We start from the raw sequence: 16,439 nt of genomic DNA, 5'->3' as shown, positions 1-16,439 counted from the left end.
TCATCGTTCGACACACAACAAAAAAATTGACAGCTGCCACAAAGGCAGACAATTGTGAAGTTCGTCCTGCCACTCCTCAGCCCCTGCCCCTGCCCCTGTCCATGCCCCTGTCCCTGTCCCTGGCCTTCGACATTCTGGCAGCTTTCTTTGGTGGTCCTTCAGCTTCAGTTTCATTCTCGTTTTGTGTCAACGACGCCGCGTCCTGTGAAGCGCACAGCGAAAAATATTAAACATTTTCTTTGATTGATTTGCTTTTTGCAGACAGCAGGAGGGCCATGCCCCAACGCCCCCACACACATGCACACACATACACACACGCGCCCTGCAGACTCTTTTTCATTTTCCATATTTTTGTTCCTTTCTAATGTTTATTTTTGTATTTCTGATTGCCAAGCAGATATGCCGGGGTGGGGTAGAGATCGGAAATGGCAGGGGCGTGGCGCTTGCCACATGCGGGGCGTGGCAATTGGTTTGTACAATATAAAGTGGTGCCACTCGCCACCCCGCTGCTCTCCCAGGCAGTGCTCTCCCAGGCAGTGCTCTCCCAGGCAGTGCTCCTTCTCCTCCTCCGCTCCTATCCATACCCAGTTCCCATGCAGAGAGAGCGACGCTTTAATGAGCGGCAGACCAAACTCTTGTTGGCAGGAAAACTGGCGCGATGCGTGGCTGAATGTGAAAACTAATCTAATTAATTCCATCAAACATCTGGGATTTCGAGACATACATTACAGCTGGGAAACGGCTTCACCAAATCGTTTTATATGCGGTACAGGTACAGGAAGATGCGAAAATGTACGAGAGCCTCGTAGAACAGAGAAAAAAATAGCTGGGATATGGGCAACACTCTCCGCGCTCCCGCAGGCACGCACACAAAAGGCGACAAAGTGAAAAGCGCAACAAAAAAGAGAGAGAAAGGCAGAGAGAGAACGAAACACTGTGGGTAACGGGAAAACCGGGTAAAGCGCAACCAAATTCATCGAAATCGCTGTTACATACACTGCTGATTGGTGGGTGGTGGGTGGTGGGTGGTGGCGCTGTGGTTTTTCCATTGACAAAACAAAAGGCCAAAAGATTGAACAGCAGACAGCGCGCTTAAAAAAAGGGAATGAAGTGGACGAGATGCGCCATATAACAGAAGCGAGTGCAGGCGGAACGGACAAAAAAAAGGAGAAGAAAGGCCGAAAACACGAAAGAATATGCTACAGACAAACGGGATACCCTATCACAGGAGCACCGGATAACTTGCATTATCATTAATGCTCTTTAGTGATTTGTGTCTGTGATATTCAGCCGATTCCAATGATTTTTGGATCATATTTGGATGGATAATTTCATTATTGATAACTAACTAAAGATCAACGTTTACAGCTTTGAAAATGAGGAACGATGATTGATATTAATGAGTGATTGATTGTCCCTAGGGAGAGGATGAATCGAGGCTGCCATAAAACCTTTTCCACTGTTTCAAGTCCAGGGTATTGCATGGAAAAGACTGCCCTCACACGCTAAATTGCATTTTCAATTGCTGAGGGTGGGAGTGGGAGTGGGAGATGGGAGGTGGAAGGTGGAGCTCTGACATAAGCGGATGGGGTCATAGGCTGCAGGGGATTGCAGGTGCACGGAGGTGTGTGGGGATTTACCACCACAGAGAGCCTTCTGGCTCTCTGACAATTTACTTGTAAAGCCAACCGCAACAATTTCAATTGCAGCCTGCCCCCAAAAAGGCAGCAGCCGTAGGAGGACTGCGAAGAGGTGAGGAGGTGACCTCTAACCCCTCGAGCACAAAGAACCAAGGCCCGGCCCATCGCACGGTCGATGTCGACTGTCGACTGTCGTCCATTCTCTATGGCTCTGCGGTCATTGCCACTGCGCTCTGGACACTCGAGAATTCAATTCGTAAATGCAAATCGATGCGCACTTTCTCTTCGCCCCTCCCCTCCCCTCGCAATTACACACTAATGAACTGCCTTGCATTCCATCTGGCCAACCATCCATTCACTCATTCATCCATTCATCTTGCATCATTCGCATTCTGCGGCAAAGGAGAAGCCCTGGACTTGCGGTCATTGTCGCCCTCCGAGAACACCAGCAACGAAATGTCCCGTTTTGTACCGAACGTAATCGATGACAATGCCCCTCCTCTATCCTCGCAGACTGCAGCACAATCTCCATTTCATTATCCATGATGAGTGAGGCTCCCCTCCTATCTTTGAAAGAATTTCATGTGTCGATATGACGATATGACTCTCAGCTTTTATTTGATTAAACATCGCAAATTGCATGGAAAATGACTTGCTGCAGGCAGCCCCGAAAATCCACTCGAGGGAACTCATGTACCCACCCATGTACTGCCGCCGTAATTCATGGAACAACTTGCAACATCTCCGAGTAATTAGACATCTACAAGAGGCGCCAAGAGGGGCTGGCAGGGCAGGCAGGGCAGGCAGGCGCGTAATAAATGGCAAACTCCAAGGCTCTTGGGACCGTGATTAATTATCCGAACTTTTAGCAGCAGCTCATCAGGCAGGCAGGCAGCATCGATGACCGGCTAAGGGACGCCGAGGAGACCATAAAGCAGGACACCACATCCTACTTATCACGTTGCCAAAACGCCTCCTGCCCACTGACTCAGGTAATATATGGCCCAAAAACATAGCCACCGAAGACTTGGCCCTCGAGGACATGATGCCCCCCAACGACGTGATGTTTGATACTCGCTTTGATTTGATTCTTCTTTGGAAGGGGCAAAGTGGCACCAAAAGTTCCAGTGGCACGTTCATGAATGAGCCTGCCATTGAGGATATTTATCCATTTATTGATCAAAATAAAACCAAAATATCTGCAAAATTATCACCAAAAAAGCAAAATAAAAATTCATTTTTAGACATTTGTCCAGAATTTTAGATTTATCAATCGAAGGCTGTGAAAAATGAATGGGAAACTATTCAATTCGTTTGATTCTTATGCGGAAGAGCTAACATTTCAGAGCTCCAATCGATCTCAAGATTTCGTTTTGTACTGCCAAAGGAGATTCCTTGAGTCCGAGCGAATGCTAAAACGAATTCAGCCTTGCGAGCTGTACGAAAGCCCCGATGTGCCCCATGGATGACCCCCGCTTTGGGGTGGGGCATAGTTTTCGGTCAGGCAGCAAAGTTTTGGGGGGTGGTGGGGTCATGGGGATAATTGTGGGTCTGGCGATCCGGGGTCTCCGTCGCGTATTTAATTGGCGTTTGTTGGCGTGAGACTCGGTAATTAGACGGACGCGCGTCCATAACTTGCGCTTGACAGAGAGCAGACCCAGGGCCCTCCCCTTCCCCGAATCCTCTACCAGTAGCCAGAGACGGTGGTGATGGGGTGGGAAGGGGAAGGGGACCGAAACTCGAGCTTCGACTCATTCATTCATTCATTCATTCATTCACTTTGTCAAACTGAAATTAAAACGGGAAGCGAGAGGCCGAAACTTTTTTGGAATTCGGTAGTAGAGGAATGGGGCATGGGGCATGGGGCATGGGGGCATGTTGGCTGAGGCTCAGACTAGGAGTTGGCCCAAAAGGACGACAACAGAACGACAACAGGACGACGGCAGGACGGCACTCACCTAATAAGCCAGCAAAGCGTAAAAATTTTGAAAGTTTTATGGCCGCGCGCGCGACACTTGAGAAAAACTTGGTCTAAAAAAAGAGGAGGGACGCGGGGAATGCCGGGGATTGGACTCCATCGGACGTCACTCATACGCAGATGGATGGAGGGGGAAGGGATGGTGGAGGAAATGTTCTCCGTCTTTGTGTTTTCTCCCCGCCCAGTGCGGGGGCGAGTTGAAAGTTCAGAGTTTAATTTGCTAATTGTTTAACAGCTGCAACAACAACTGCAACAGCAACAGCAGAAGCAGAAGCAACTGCAACAGCAACTGCATCTCCAGCTGCATTTTCATAATGAAAAGCGGGCAGTGGCAGTGGCAGTGGCAAAAGCGACAGGGGGAGGGGCAGCGTAGTCGCGCGGCAGGAGGAGTTTGCAACTTTTCACTCGAACTCCCGGAGGGCAAAGCTAAAATCCAAACCAAAAACGACAGAGCGACAGCTGCCGTCGGCACGAGAGGAGCGGCAGCGGGAGCGGCTGCTGCTGCTGTTGCATGCCGCATGTTGCAGCTGCCACTGCGCGGAGGGAGCCCACTCACCGCTCTGTCAAGCGTAACGCCTTTTGACAAGTTTCCCCTGCACTGCAGAAACTTTCACTTTTACTTTTATTTTCGGCCAAGTACTTAAAAATTATTATACACAAAACTTGACAGCATTCCACCACTCCCACACACACACACACACACACACACACACACACACCCACACCCACACCCACACCCAGGACTCTCTCTATAGATGTACGCCTGCATTTGTCTCCCTTACTTACCGTTCGATTGCCCAGATTCTTGACACGGCAGGTCATCTTAACGGTCTTGCCAACGAGTCCTGTAATATTGCTGATCGCACTGGGGTCGAAGGTGGGTCCGCCGGTTCCCGGTGTGGGCAAATCCTGCAAGAAGTCTGTGAAGAAACGCTTCGAAGCGCTGTCTGTGGAGCCTGCAAATGGAAAGAAGCGGTTGCAGGTTTTAGTTAATATGGCAAAGTGGATCTTTGACAAGGTTTAAAGAACTATTTCCGATGGTTTCCCCTTTCTTCAAAGCTCATGCTTGACGCACAGACCAAATGGAACAATCTCTCCTACTCGGGCTCTACTTCAATTCGCGCGGATTATAAATTCATAAGAAAGTGCCACGACCTACTTGTTCTTCTGTCGAACTATCAAGGGGTACCATCCGGATCGGACCGGATCGGATCGATGCGTAATGACGCTCCACTGACATTTTTGATGGGAAAATTGCTGCCCCACTTGCTGCGCCTCCCAATGGATGGCAGGCAGCGTGTGAGTGTGTGGCAGCAAAATGAGTTGAAAATTGTTCTGTTGCTCCCATTATTTGCACCTCATTTTTGTGTGTGGCTCGTGGAGGCATGTCCATTTCTGTTGCTGCTTCTGCTGCTGCTGTCTTGTGTCTCAAGTAATAATTTAGAAATGAGCACAGGCCGAAGGGGGGCCCCTTTTGAAAAATGCACTTAACAAGTGCCCGGCGAGTGGGCTTCGAATTTACAATAGAATGGGGACTGGCGTGGTGTGGGGCACGGCCATTTGTTGACATCGTCATGTGGCGTTAATTGCCACTTTACAACGAGTGGCAATTTGGAACCGATCGGGCCCCGCCACATGAAAGGAGTCTCTGTCCTCCCTCAATAAATATGTGGCACAGCTGTTGCGCCCACACCCACACAACCACTGCAGTTGGCCGTATTTGTGTGTGTCCGGCATGCAGCGAAGGAGAAGGAAAAAGCACGGTGGGTAGCAGAAGAGCAAACAAGAGCGAAAGAGGCGAAAATTACTTAATGAAAATTGCCCGAAAGGCAATTAATTAAATGATAAACGCCCCAAATTATATGCCCCAGATTTCTGCTTGTTTTTCTGTAAGCTGTTTATGCCATATTCCGTGGCAGGCGTGATGGTTGGGTGGTGGGGGGTGTGTGCTGGAAGATTCGAAGACGATGACGACAACGACAACGACGACGACTGCCTGCCTGTGGCTGCCCGATAAAATGCTGCCTGGACCGAACCAGAAAAATGTGAACAAACAATTTCCGTGTGCTCACAACTTCGGACCACTCACACATGTCGAAGATGCAATGTGCACAGCACAGTAGAAAGCCAATTGTGAATACTGCTCGAGTAAGTTCAAGTTACCCCTAAACTGTGTTGTTCTCCCTAATCCACAGAAATGCTGTCTATAGTTTGCCCACTTGAAAGAGTCTGCCACTTCTCCTTGAAGGCAAAGCGCAATGAAAACGTGAAAATAGGGAAAACTTAAACGGTTTTGGTGACCAACAAGGAAAGAGTGTCACGAAGGGGCACACGAGATTAGTTCCAGGCTCGCAGCTGTCACACTCGCAGCTGCATGTCCCAGAGAGAGAGAGAGCGGGAGAATGAAAAGCAAACAAAAAGTGTAAAGTGAGCAAGCAGAAGGCCAAAAGAAATGAAAATGGCCGCGCCGAAAATGGCGAACGACATTTTGTAAGAGTGTTAAGTGCCGCCATTTGATGTCTGCCCCTTCCGTTGGTGACACCTGCCGTTGCATATGTTGCTTGGCTCCCTGCCGCCCATCTGTATGCGGCGTATGGTGTGTGGGGGCATGCAGCTGTAACCCCCACCCAGAGGACACTTTGCTGCTGTGTTTTTTCACTTTTGTGTGCGCCTCGTTTCCACGATTACAATGACGATTATGCTGATGAGAAGGTGGGGGATTCCGGGTGCGAGGCGGAGTGCGGATGGCAAGGGGAAAGCCAATTAAAGGCAGTCCTTTCGGCGGGCTGATAACACGCCCGCCCCGCTGATCCGTGGTCGCTGCCCTTCGACTGCTTGTCGTCGTTTGATTTATGGCCGCCATTCACAGCAGCCGCACCACCCCGCCACCCCGCCACCCTTGTGCCACCTAGCCCCACCCTGAAGCTGCGTCTGCTGAGGTGCCCCTCTCGCATGGCAGGCCCCTTCTTTTAGGACCCTTACTCTGGCATGTCCTCGCTTTTGGGTTTACAACTTTGGCCAGGAACGAATTATGTAATGCAAACACCCAGGATACACACACACACACACACACACACACACGCAAAAGCCAGAGACACGGATACAGTTATGAGCGACACACACACACACACACACACAGACACATGTGGCTGTGGCTCGTGCCGCTTATCCGCCGGCTTCGCTGCTATTTGCTCAGCATTTTATGCACTCGATGCGGCGCCTCCCGGCTCCTGTCTCCTGTCCTCTGTCGTCGCCTCAATCTCCATCTCAATATCCGGCTGCCTCCTCTCTCCTCTCCGCCTATCGCCTGCTGCGCCTTCCACTTCGAAGGCTGGCGGACTGGGGGACGGGGGCCTCCTCTGCTCCATCGTAATTGAAGTTCATAATTTTTTTATTAAACACACATATCGCAGAGTCCCCGACATGTCCTTTGTCTTGTGTGCATTTTTATGCTGTTTTTTTATGTCATCAGGAGACCGCCCTTCCCTCTCCACCCCACTCAGACCCGTGCTCAGCCGCTGCGCGCGTGATAATGTTTTGCGGAGCATGCCACACATTCCGGGTGGCAGACAGAACAGAGCAGAGCAGAGCCATCGTTAAGTTGTCAATTGCCAGGATAACAGGCAGCATTGAGGAGGAGACGGAGACGCCCAAGTCCCGTATGACGGAGAAGAACTTGATTTGCGAGCCTCTTTTTGTGCCAAGAATGAGGCCTTCAAGTCCTTAAAACTTGGCACGCGAATAAATATGAATGACAACAAAACTTTGAGATTGCAGGGAAATGAGCAATCAACCAAAAACGCATACAGCAACACAGGATACATCGTAATATGGCGAGGAAAGACATTGCTGCAGGATCTAAATATTGAAAGGGGATCGATCCCTGGGAACTTTGCATTTCACTCAGCTTGGATGTATGTTTGATTTATGCACAACGTGGAGTAATAATACCAAAAAGCACTCAACTCCACAAGGAAAACGATTCCTTGCAAAAAAGTCTGGAGCTTTTTTCTGTTTTTCCACTGCAGTGGATCCAAAATGTTTGATTTTCATTTAATAAAAATAAATATAAGAGTTTCATAAATGCTATTTTCCATTTGTTACCGTAAATAGGTTGCTGTTGCCCATGTTTTATTAAAGTATATTCAAAAATGACTTTTAGTTGCCCAAAACGATATCAAAAACCGAAACACCGAAACACCGAAACACCCGCGACAAAAACTGATCACATTTTGGCGAAAATAAATGACTGCCACCACGCGGTAATTCCCTGTTCGCGCATGCAAAAACGGAACACGCAGCAATTACATTTTATCAGATTTATGTCTATATGTGAAATTAATAAAATACGATTGCTTTATGTCCCCAAAAGAAAACTCGAATGGTGCGAGCGCTTTCCGCTCCGCGATGCAGGGACAAAAAACACAGCACATGGGATACGAATATGCACAAATACAACCACACTTTGCATGTGTGCATGTGTGCATATTCGAAAATCCAGTGAAAATATTCCGTGAAGTAGTGGGTGTGCCCTCAATGCTGCAACTGCCATCGAAACCCAATCCCTGGCACCCCGCAGCATTTGTATTTTTTATTTGTGTCTCAATTTAATGGGCACTTTTATGTTACCGCCACGCAGTTTGAGCTCCCTGCCCCCCCTGACCTGTTGCTGAGGTCCTGAGCACAATCCTTTGGCGAATGCCGCGATTGGGTTATCGGACAAGAGGTCACCTCTTGCTTATTAAGAAAGAACCCACAGGAGCACCCAGAATGACTTCGAAGGAGTTTTGCTTGCAGATTTTTGGAGAGTTTCATCGCTGTTTACAGACAGTTCCATACAGACAGTGCCACCATACTTTCCCTCCATTAACTACAGGGTATTTTCATCGGCAGAAAGTGCCGAAATGTGAATCGCTGCAACTGGAACTGGAACTGGAACTGGATCTCGGTTGTGGCCATTGCTTTTAACATTTATCATACTAGCTGCTATGTGGAATAGCCACGGCTACACGTCGTGTGGGCTGTGCACACTTAGCAGTGCACTTAAGCGGCTCCTCAATGGTGGCACGAGGGGCATGGCACGGCATGGCACGGAGTGTACATGTACCTCCATGTGGCATGCCAATTTTATGGTTTTTTAAAGCAAATACCAATAATTTATTAGCATACGGGGAGTGCTACAAGCACACACAAAAAGCAGTATAAAACAAAAGGAAACGTGAGGCTGAATGGGTCAACGGGATTACCAATAAGAGAGGCGGCAACCCACAGCCTCTCTCTCTCTCTCTCTCTCTCTGGGCACATTTTGCATGTTTTCAAGTGCAAGTTTTCGCTCCATTTGCTCATCATTCATTAGCTGCGGCATTAGTCTATGGCACAATCAAATCGATGAATCGTAGCAATGGCAAGGAACGTCATGCCCCGCGGTGGTGCTGCATGCTTCTGCGGCGGCTGCATCCGTGTTGCACGCCTACGTGCCTGTGGCAAACCTGGTGGGCATTTGTCCCGAGAATATCCGCACATTCAATGCGCAGCCCGTGTATCATGTTTGCCACCGGGAATGGGGTAGGGTGAGGACACTTTAATTGAGTTGGCAAGCGCCAAGCCGGGAGATGGATTTCCCCACGAAAATTCCAAAGCAACCAGCAAGAGGAGAAGATAAAGAGAAGAGCGGAGCGGAGAGGAGAGGTGGGTAAGGTGGAAGGATGAAAACCATTCCGTCATGCGTCATAAGTCCTGCTCATGCAAATAAAATTGTCAACGAGTGGGAGTAGGGGACCGATACTGAATGAGTATTGGGGGACCAAAGAAAGAGGAGAAAGATGGAAGGCACCAGATGGAACAGAGCCTGAAGCATGGAGCAGTCTTCGATGGGTTTCCCTCTCGCCAAGAGTATCTCTCTCTCTCCCCTTATCGGGGGCCAGAAGGACTCCCGCTCTCACTTGACATTGATATGCCTGTGATGTGCGTGTGTGTGCGTGTGTGGGTGTGCGTGTGTGTGCACACAAGATGCCAAAACTTTCCGGTAGAGCATGGGGCATGCGACTGATAGGCATTTATGTAAAAGTTAATCGCATGATATCCTGATATCCTGCACAAAAATGCCGACAAGTAGAAGGAGCACAGAGAAGGAGGGAGAGGGAGGGCAGCATCTATGACTGAAAAAAAAGCTGAAGAACTTGCCAATCTTTATGTTTGGAGAGGAAAAACTTTTTAATGCTTAGCTTTGGCCTTTGCCCTTTTGGGCTGGAGCAACACAGGGAGGATCTGGGGCGGAGTCTGGGGCGGAGTCTGGGGCTGGGGCTGGGGCTGCCCTCCAAGATTAGCATTTAAGTGGCTGTTTTGGGAGAGCAAACTGCCAATTGAAAGTTTGTCTTTGATTGAAATGCTAGTTCCGGAATGGAATTATACTTAGTTTGGCAAACATCCGAACAGCACATCCAAAAGGTGCCTCGAAGTAGAGAGAGAGAGAGGAGCCTGAAAAGGGTCTAGCCCAATCCTCCACCGAGAAAGTAAAGTGATTAAGGAATCAAAAACTGGAAGAGTTCCCTGGACAGTCATTAAGGAAATCGTAAGCCAATAAATGAACCAACAATGAATTCTTTGGCGAATCATTCATACAAAACTCACAGGAAATGAGATCTCCATAATATATTTTCAGGGAAATAAAAACCCAAAGCCAAGCATTCGGCTATCGCTCGCACTTCGGTCCAGCGTATAACCTCAGTCGGCTAATTTCAAGCGACTTCTTATGCAAATTGAAGGCGAGGCAGTCGCCACACCACACACACACACACACACACACACACACACACACACACACAATCCATAATGCTGGCCAGCAATTTGTTTCTGGCTCACATGCCTCATGGCACATGCCGCTCTCTCATGCCTCCTTTTGCATAGATTTTCAATTTGAGCCTCTGCACATTTCCGCTTCTGCAGCTTTCCCTCCGCCACACCACCCCTGCTCCACCCCTCGCGACCGTTTTATAATTCACTAAGTTGGCAATTTTCTTCGCCCCCGAATTCATCCCTGGACATAATGCCTTTTCGGTTGGTCAGAAATTGAACTCATTTGCATATAAGCGTGTAATATATTGTCCCCTGTCCCATGCCCCTTCCTTCTCCCACCACACTGGACGAGTGGCTTGGGCCTGCCGCCTAATGGTCGTTCTGGCAGCCAATCAAGCCATGACATTTATCAAAAAGAGCCAAAAAAAAGCAAGAAAAATGAGTGGAAAAAGTGGAAGTCTGTGGAGTAAAACTAAACCAAAGGGTGGAGTGGCAGTGGAGGCAGTCGAGATGGCGTGGCATGCCACAGGGAGAGGGCAGCTGCGCTGCCATTTGAATGTCAAATGAGTTTTGTGCCAAGTTCAGCAATTTTTGCATTTTCAATTGGCTTCTTTTCATAATTTCCGTGTCACTTTTCTTTGAGAGCTGGAGGGAGTCGCAAAGTGCAGCAACAGCACAATCTGAAGGCATATTTTGTGGGGGATCGAATTTTCTTCTGGACGGAGCAAGTGTCAACGAAAGAGACACTCTTGGCTGGGACTGCTGCAAGCGAGGATCGCCAAGAAACAGCAGTTACAGATTCAGGAACAGGAGTTTGCCACCGAATGATGAGGACCGACAGCAGCCACAGGAATGGGCAGCAGCCGCAAGGCTGGACTCGAGGAGTGGCAGTCCCCATAAAGACCTCCTTTGCAGCATGGCTTCTGTTGTTGACAGAACCGCTGTCCACTGGAGGGGGAGGGCGTGTTTGAGGGCGTGTCTGGCCCCAGTGCCGGATGCATTTTCCCGTTGTTGTGGCTCTGAGCACGCCCATAACGCATGCGCAACAAGCTAATCAAGTAGCTCCAGAGTCCTGGGTGGAGTGGCCATCAAATGCAGCAGCAGGGGCAGCAGGAGTGGCAGCAATCTGTAGAATCTCCTTCCCCTGCCTCTGGGATGCCCTCTACGTTGCGCCTGCATGATTTTCAATTTCAATTTAGACGATAAATGGGCATGGCATGGCTCGCTGGCTGAATGCCTCAGTGCCTCACTGCCGCCTCAGTGGCTCAGTGGCTCAGTGGTGCATCTATCTCTGTTGCTCTCTCCGCCTCTCCTCCGCCCACGCAATGATGGAGCTGCTCCATGGCTGCATGCAAAAACCCTCAGCCCCATCCCCAGCTCGTTTATCATGGACGCATATTGCTGACCGCAGCATCCAGCGAAATTTATGCTCAGACAGAGCTACGCCCTCCCCCACTGTTCACGTACCCCCCCACCTACCCTGCTGCACATACCCCACGCTCCCTGGCCCCCAAGCCAGTGGAAATTATGCAAATTCTTCATCATTAAGTCTCAAATTCAATTAAATAACAACTGAAATTAGTGCCAATTGAAATCAACACTTTTCTGTTAGTTCTCCCAATGAAATAGTTTAAAAAAAGTTATTTTAGAGTATCTAACGCTTCCCTATGGCTACTGCAAACTCGAAATGAGACTCCGTTGTGTCCATTTTTGGAAATTCTTTCACATTTTGTGTTTTTTTTTGGGTCGCGTTCTGCACCGCACTGCTCCGCTCCGTTGCATGTCATGTCAGCGTTGTCATTGTTGTCAGTGTCATCACAGCAGCAGCAGCATCTGGAAACTCTGCTTGATGGGTGCTCTACTGATACATAGATCCCTATTGCTGCTGCTGCTGCTGCTGCTGCTGTTCCTGGCGGTGGCTTTGCGGTCGTCCTCGTCCTCGTCCTCGCCCTCGCCCTCGCCCTCGTTGTAGTCGTCGTTCTGCTTGTCATTAGACTTATGTCATTGTTCAGCCAAGTGCGCCAGCGATGACGAGAGAACTAGGATGCTATTGTACCATATTTACTGCTCGCCTTGCAACATGTGCAACAGTAGCAGCAGCAGCAGCAGCAGCAGCAGGGGCATCAGACACATCCCATTCGCGGGTTCTCTCTGCGATTCTGTGGCTATGTGGATGTCGCTTTGCGTTCGCATTTTACGTGCGCGTATCTAAACTGACATTCCAATTATTCTTATCGCATCAAGGAGGCACAGCCATGGCCCACCCACCCAACCCAGTGGCCCACCATGCCTCATCATACCACTCGCAGCGAGACGAGACGAAACGAAACGAAATGAAATGAAAGCCAACCCCATTCTGGGTTATAAATGGCATCAGCGTCTTTTCCAGGGTTCCACTAAGTCACTCATTGCGCGAGTCAGTAAGTCATTCATTCCATCAGTCTGTGAGTCATTCCATAAGTCATTCACTCCATCATTCTGTAGGTCAGTCAGTCAGTCATCTACTCAACTAAGAAGCTCTCCTTCCCTCCCTCATCTTCTGCTCAGCGAGGGACTTCGTTTGATGGCATTTCTTGTGCCATCTCTCATATTTCTCGCTCTCCCTCTCCCTGCCACGCATTATGGAACTATTTAACTCGTTGTGCCTGGACTGGACAACAGCTTGAGGGGGGAGTGGGGCGGGTTGCGTTGCGTTGTGGTGGCAGAGGTGGAATCATTCTGATTTATGTCCTCCCCTGTTCTCTTGGCATGACAAGGCTTTCGAGAGCCGTGCAGAGGATCTCCGTGGGAGCGACAATGTCTTTGACATTCGAGAATTATGCTGGCAATTATGCCATAAATTGAACAATGAACATTCAAGTGGAAAGGAACCTCGGCCACAGGTAATGTTTATCGGGCACAAAAATTGGGTTTTTGCTTTTTTGATAATTTCACACAACAAATGTCCTTGCCCTTGCCCTTTTTTTATTGCTTTCTTGCCCCATTTTGGCGCTTGCTTTACAATCAGCTCTGCCCTTTGATCTCGCTCTCTCTCTCTCTCTGGTGGAGGCGCCTCCACAAAACACGCAACGCAGTGACAGTGGCTAAGCTTTAGACTTTAATCAGACGAAATATTTGGCCAGGGCTTTGACATTTTATTGATTGCCATTGCCATTAATTTCATCCGAAGGAGCTCTCCCCAAAGGGGATGCTGAATGGTGGAGGAGGTGGTGACCTCTGAGTTGGGTGTGACCTCTATGGGGGTGTGGGGTATGTTTTTTCCCGGCGAAAACAGGAAATGGAAATGGGAACAAAAATGAAATAAATTTATTAAGCAATCAAATGGATTCGGGTTCTGTCAGTGGTATGGGGAGGAGGAAAAACACCGACTTTTTCTCTGATTCTCTCTACCCACTCCACCCTCCAGCCTCTACGGTTTTCTCTTGTTCTCTTGTTTGCTGGCTTTCTTTTTGCTGCATGAAAAAGTCACTTAAATGGTATTTACCTTCTGTCAAAGAGGAGAGCTATTGGAGATGCTAACTCGAATGCTGGGATGCTGGGATGCTGCGATGCTTTATGCATTTCAATTGCTGCATGAATTTCGCATTTCACATTGAATGCACAAACGCTTAAACGCACACACACACAGGATAGTGTACTCCTGAAAAGACATCTTCCAGGACATCTCTTCATCGAAGTATCAACCAGAACATCTCCTACCCCATGCCACCACCCAGTGCACATGTTTTCCCATTGCCATTGCATTCGCAGTGCTCATATTTTAACGAACATTGTGTTGTAGAACCCACCTATGCCACACCCCACCCACCCCACGCCGCCCCTTGTCAACCTTGTCAACTGCGGCATGAATGGGCGACAGGGCGGGGGCTTTGCCTTTTTTCTGCTCAATTTGCAATTTGCAATGCGCTGAAATGTTCCAGCAATAATCAGAGCACGCTTACGGCTTGTTATTTTAAATTTCAGCTTATACAAAACGGAGATGGAACGGGGAGATGTGATGTGCAGCAGTAGATTATATAAAACAATTTCTGCACAGACTGTGGGTCGCGAAAGCAGCAGCAGCGGCAGCAGCCCCAGCCCCAGCCAATGAAATTGTTTTTACGTGACGCGAATGAACAAAAAGTATGTGAAATCCCCAGCAAAGGGCCGCCGAACAGCTGTCTTTGGAGCTGAGGGAACTTACCTGACAGCACCCACATTATGCCCCAGTACAGGGCCCAATTCATCGACATCTTCGATCTCTTTATCGCTATGTTATATGTATCTATCGGTATTTGGGTGTTTCTATTGTGGACTCTTCTTCTGCTGGCGTTTCAGGAACTTCGTTTTTTGTTTAGTTTATGCCTGGAAAAAGAGAAGAAAGAAGAATGCAAATGAGAGTGCGATATAAGCCATGGAAGTTTTCATTGAAATACTGGAATTATATTTGGAATGTAAATAAATGGCTAGGCTCCTTCCAGCACACCCTTTCTGAAATGTCCAGAGCCATTTCTGAGCCATTCTCCCACCCCAACGAAAAGTGCAACAACAAATGCAATTAAAGGCACGTCCCGGCCTACAACGAGAAGGGACGTGTGAGACGCTTCTTACGCGTCACAACTTTTATACCCGGCACTCAGTACTACATCTGCACTGTAGCGGTTATTTGTCAAATTTTACATTTTTTCTTCATCTGTCATCTTCATCAACAACACTACTCACGCCAACACGCTCCTTTAGCTCGCCACCCTCCCATATATTCACACACTGCAGAGTCGCGGCAGAGGCAGAGGCAGAGCTGTGTCAGGGACAGAGGCCATAAACAGCGCGAAGCAGAGTGTGAATGCTGAGGGACGGGGTGGGTTTGGCCACTGAAAATTTCTTCATTGTGGCTATAATAATGATCCAATCGGATCCCAATTTGGTGATCTGATAGATATGGTCATTCCCTACGGAATGGCGTTTTTAGTTTTCTGCTAACTGCAAAATTGTAGATTTGGGAGGTTTTCGCCCTTTTGCGGAGGCGGAAGGGGGCGTGGCTCTTTTTTGAAATACACTTGTAACAGTGTGAGCATACAGAAGTCTGTATGCAAAATTTGGTGGCTCTAGCTTTTATGGTCTCTGAGATCCAGGCGCTCAACAAGACGGACGACCAGACGGACAGACGGACAGACAGACATAGACTCGGCTATTGATGCTGATCAACAATATATATACTTTATGGGGTCGGAAACGTTTCCTTCTGTGCGTACATACATTCACTTTGTGCACAAATACAATATACCCTATTTACTCTTCGAGTACCGGGTATAAAAATAGCCAAGAAGTTGCACAAATACCGAAAAAGAAGCAAATTGTCGACAAACACAGCCGAGAAATGGACAAACAGAAGAGCAGCAGTACGAGCGCGGGGTAGGGGGAGGGGCCGGACTGGAGACCTGGAGTTGCAACATAAAAATCCACTAAGGCAAATTGGTTTTGTTAACCAGAACAATGGACACATTAACAGGACCACAGGAGCCAAACAGCAAACACACACACACAGATGTCCTCCCTGTGGGAGTGGCCTGCAGGCATTGTGGGATGTGGCGACGGGGGGTATGCAACAATTAAAGTTCCCGTGCCATTCGGTCGCCAGCCAAACACCAAAAAAATAAACAGTAAAGCAGAAAACTGAAAAATTACAGCGAGCGCAATGCGCGAAATTGTTTTCGTGAAAATGTGGCACCGACTGCAGTGTCGGTGGACGAAGGGGCAGGGGGATGTGCTGAGGTGGGGTGATGGGGTTAATAGAAAAATATGAACTCCGGAGTGAGGAAGGGGCTGGAGCATTGGCAGGCAACATTTTTGCACAAGTTTTTTGCTCATTACACGGCTTGATTTCATTTAGTTTGAATCGGCGAGTGGAAAAACGAGTGGCAGAAAAGCACTGGGACAGGGGTAGGGGCAGGGGCAGGGGCAGGGGCAGCAAGGAAAGAAGGAAAGCCCGTAAATTAGATGAGATAATAAGCCATGGGAAGCCGCTGTGCAGCCAGTGGCAGCCTCAA

General features: G+C 48.6%; 1 protein-coding gene across 1 annotated transcript in view; it reads right to left on the bottom strand.

Moving 5' to 3' along the window:
• The window catches only part of LOC117896455 (zwei Ig domain protein zig-8), a 44,396-nt gene extending 29,679 nt beyond the window's left edge, over positions 1-14,717 (bottom strand). The window contains exons 1-2 of the mRNA XM_034804788.1: positions 14,597-14,717; positions 4,405-4,574 (exon numbers count right to left, since the gene is read on the bottom strand). Of these exons, the coding sequence (XP_034660679.1) occupies positions 4,405-4,574; positions 14,597-14,645 (219 nt within the window). The 5' untranslated portion in view covers positions 14,646-14,717. The remainder of the gene's footprint in view (positions 1-4,404; positions 4,575-14,596) is intronic.
• Positions 14,718-16,439: the final 1,722 nt, after the last annotated feature.

This window comes from Drosophila subobscura, chromosome A (genome assembly GCF_008121235.1).
Source record: "Drosophila subobscura isolate 14011-0131.10 chromosome A, UCBerk_Dsub_1.0, whole genome shotgun sequence".
Taxonomy (NCBI): domain Eukaryota; kingdom Metazoa; phylum Arthropoda; class Insecta; order Diptera; family Drosophilidae; genus Drosophila; species Drosophila subobscura.
This window is presented reverse-complemented; position numbering and strand designations above follow the sequence as displayed.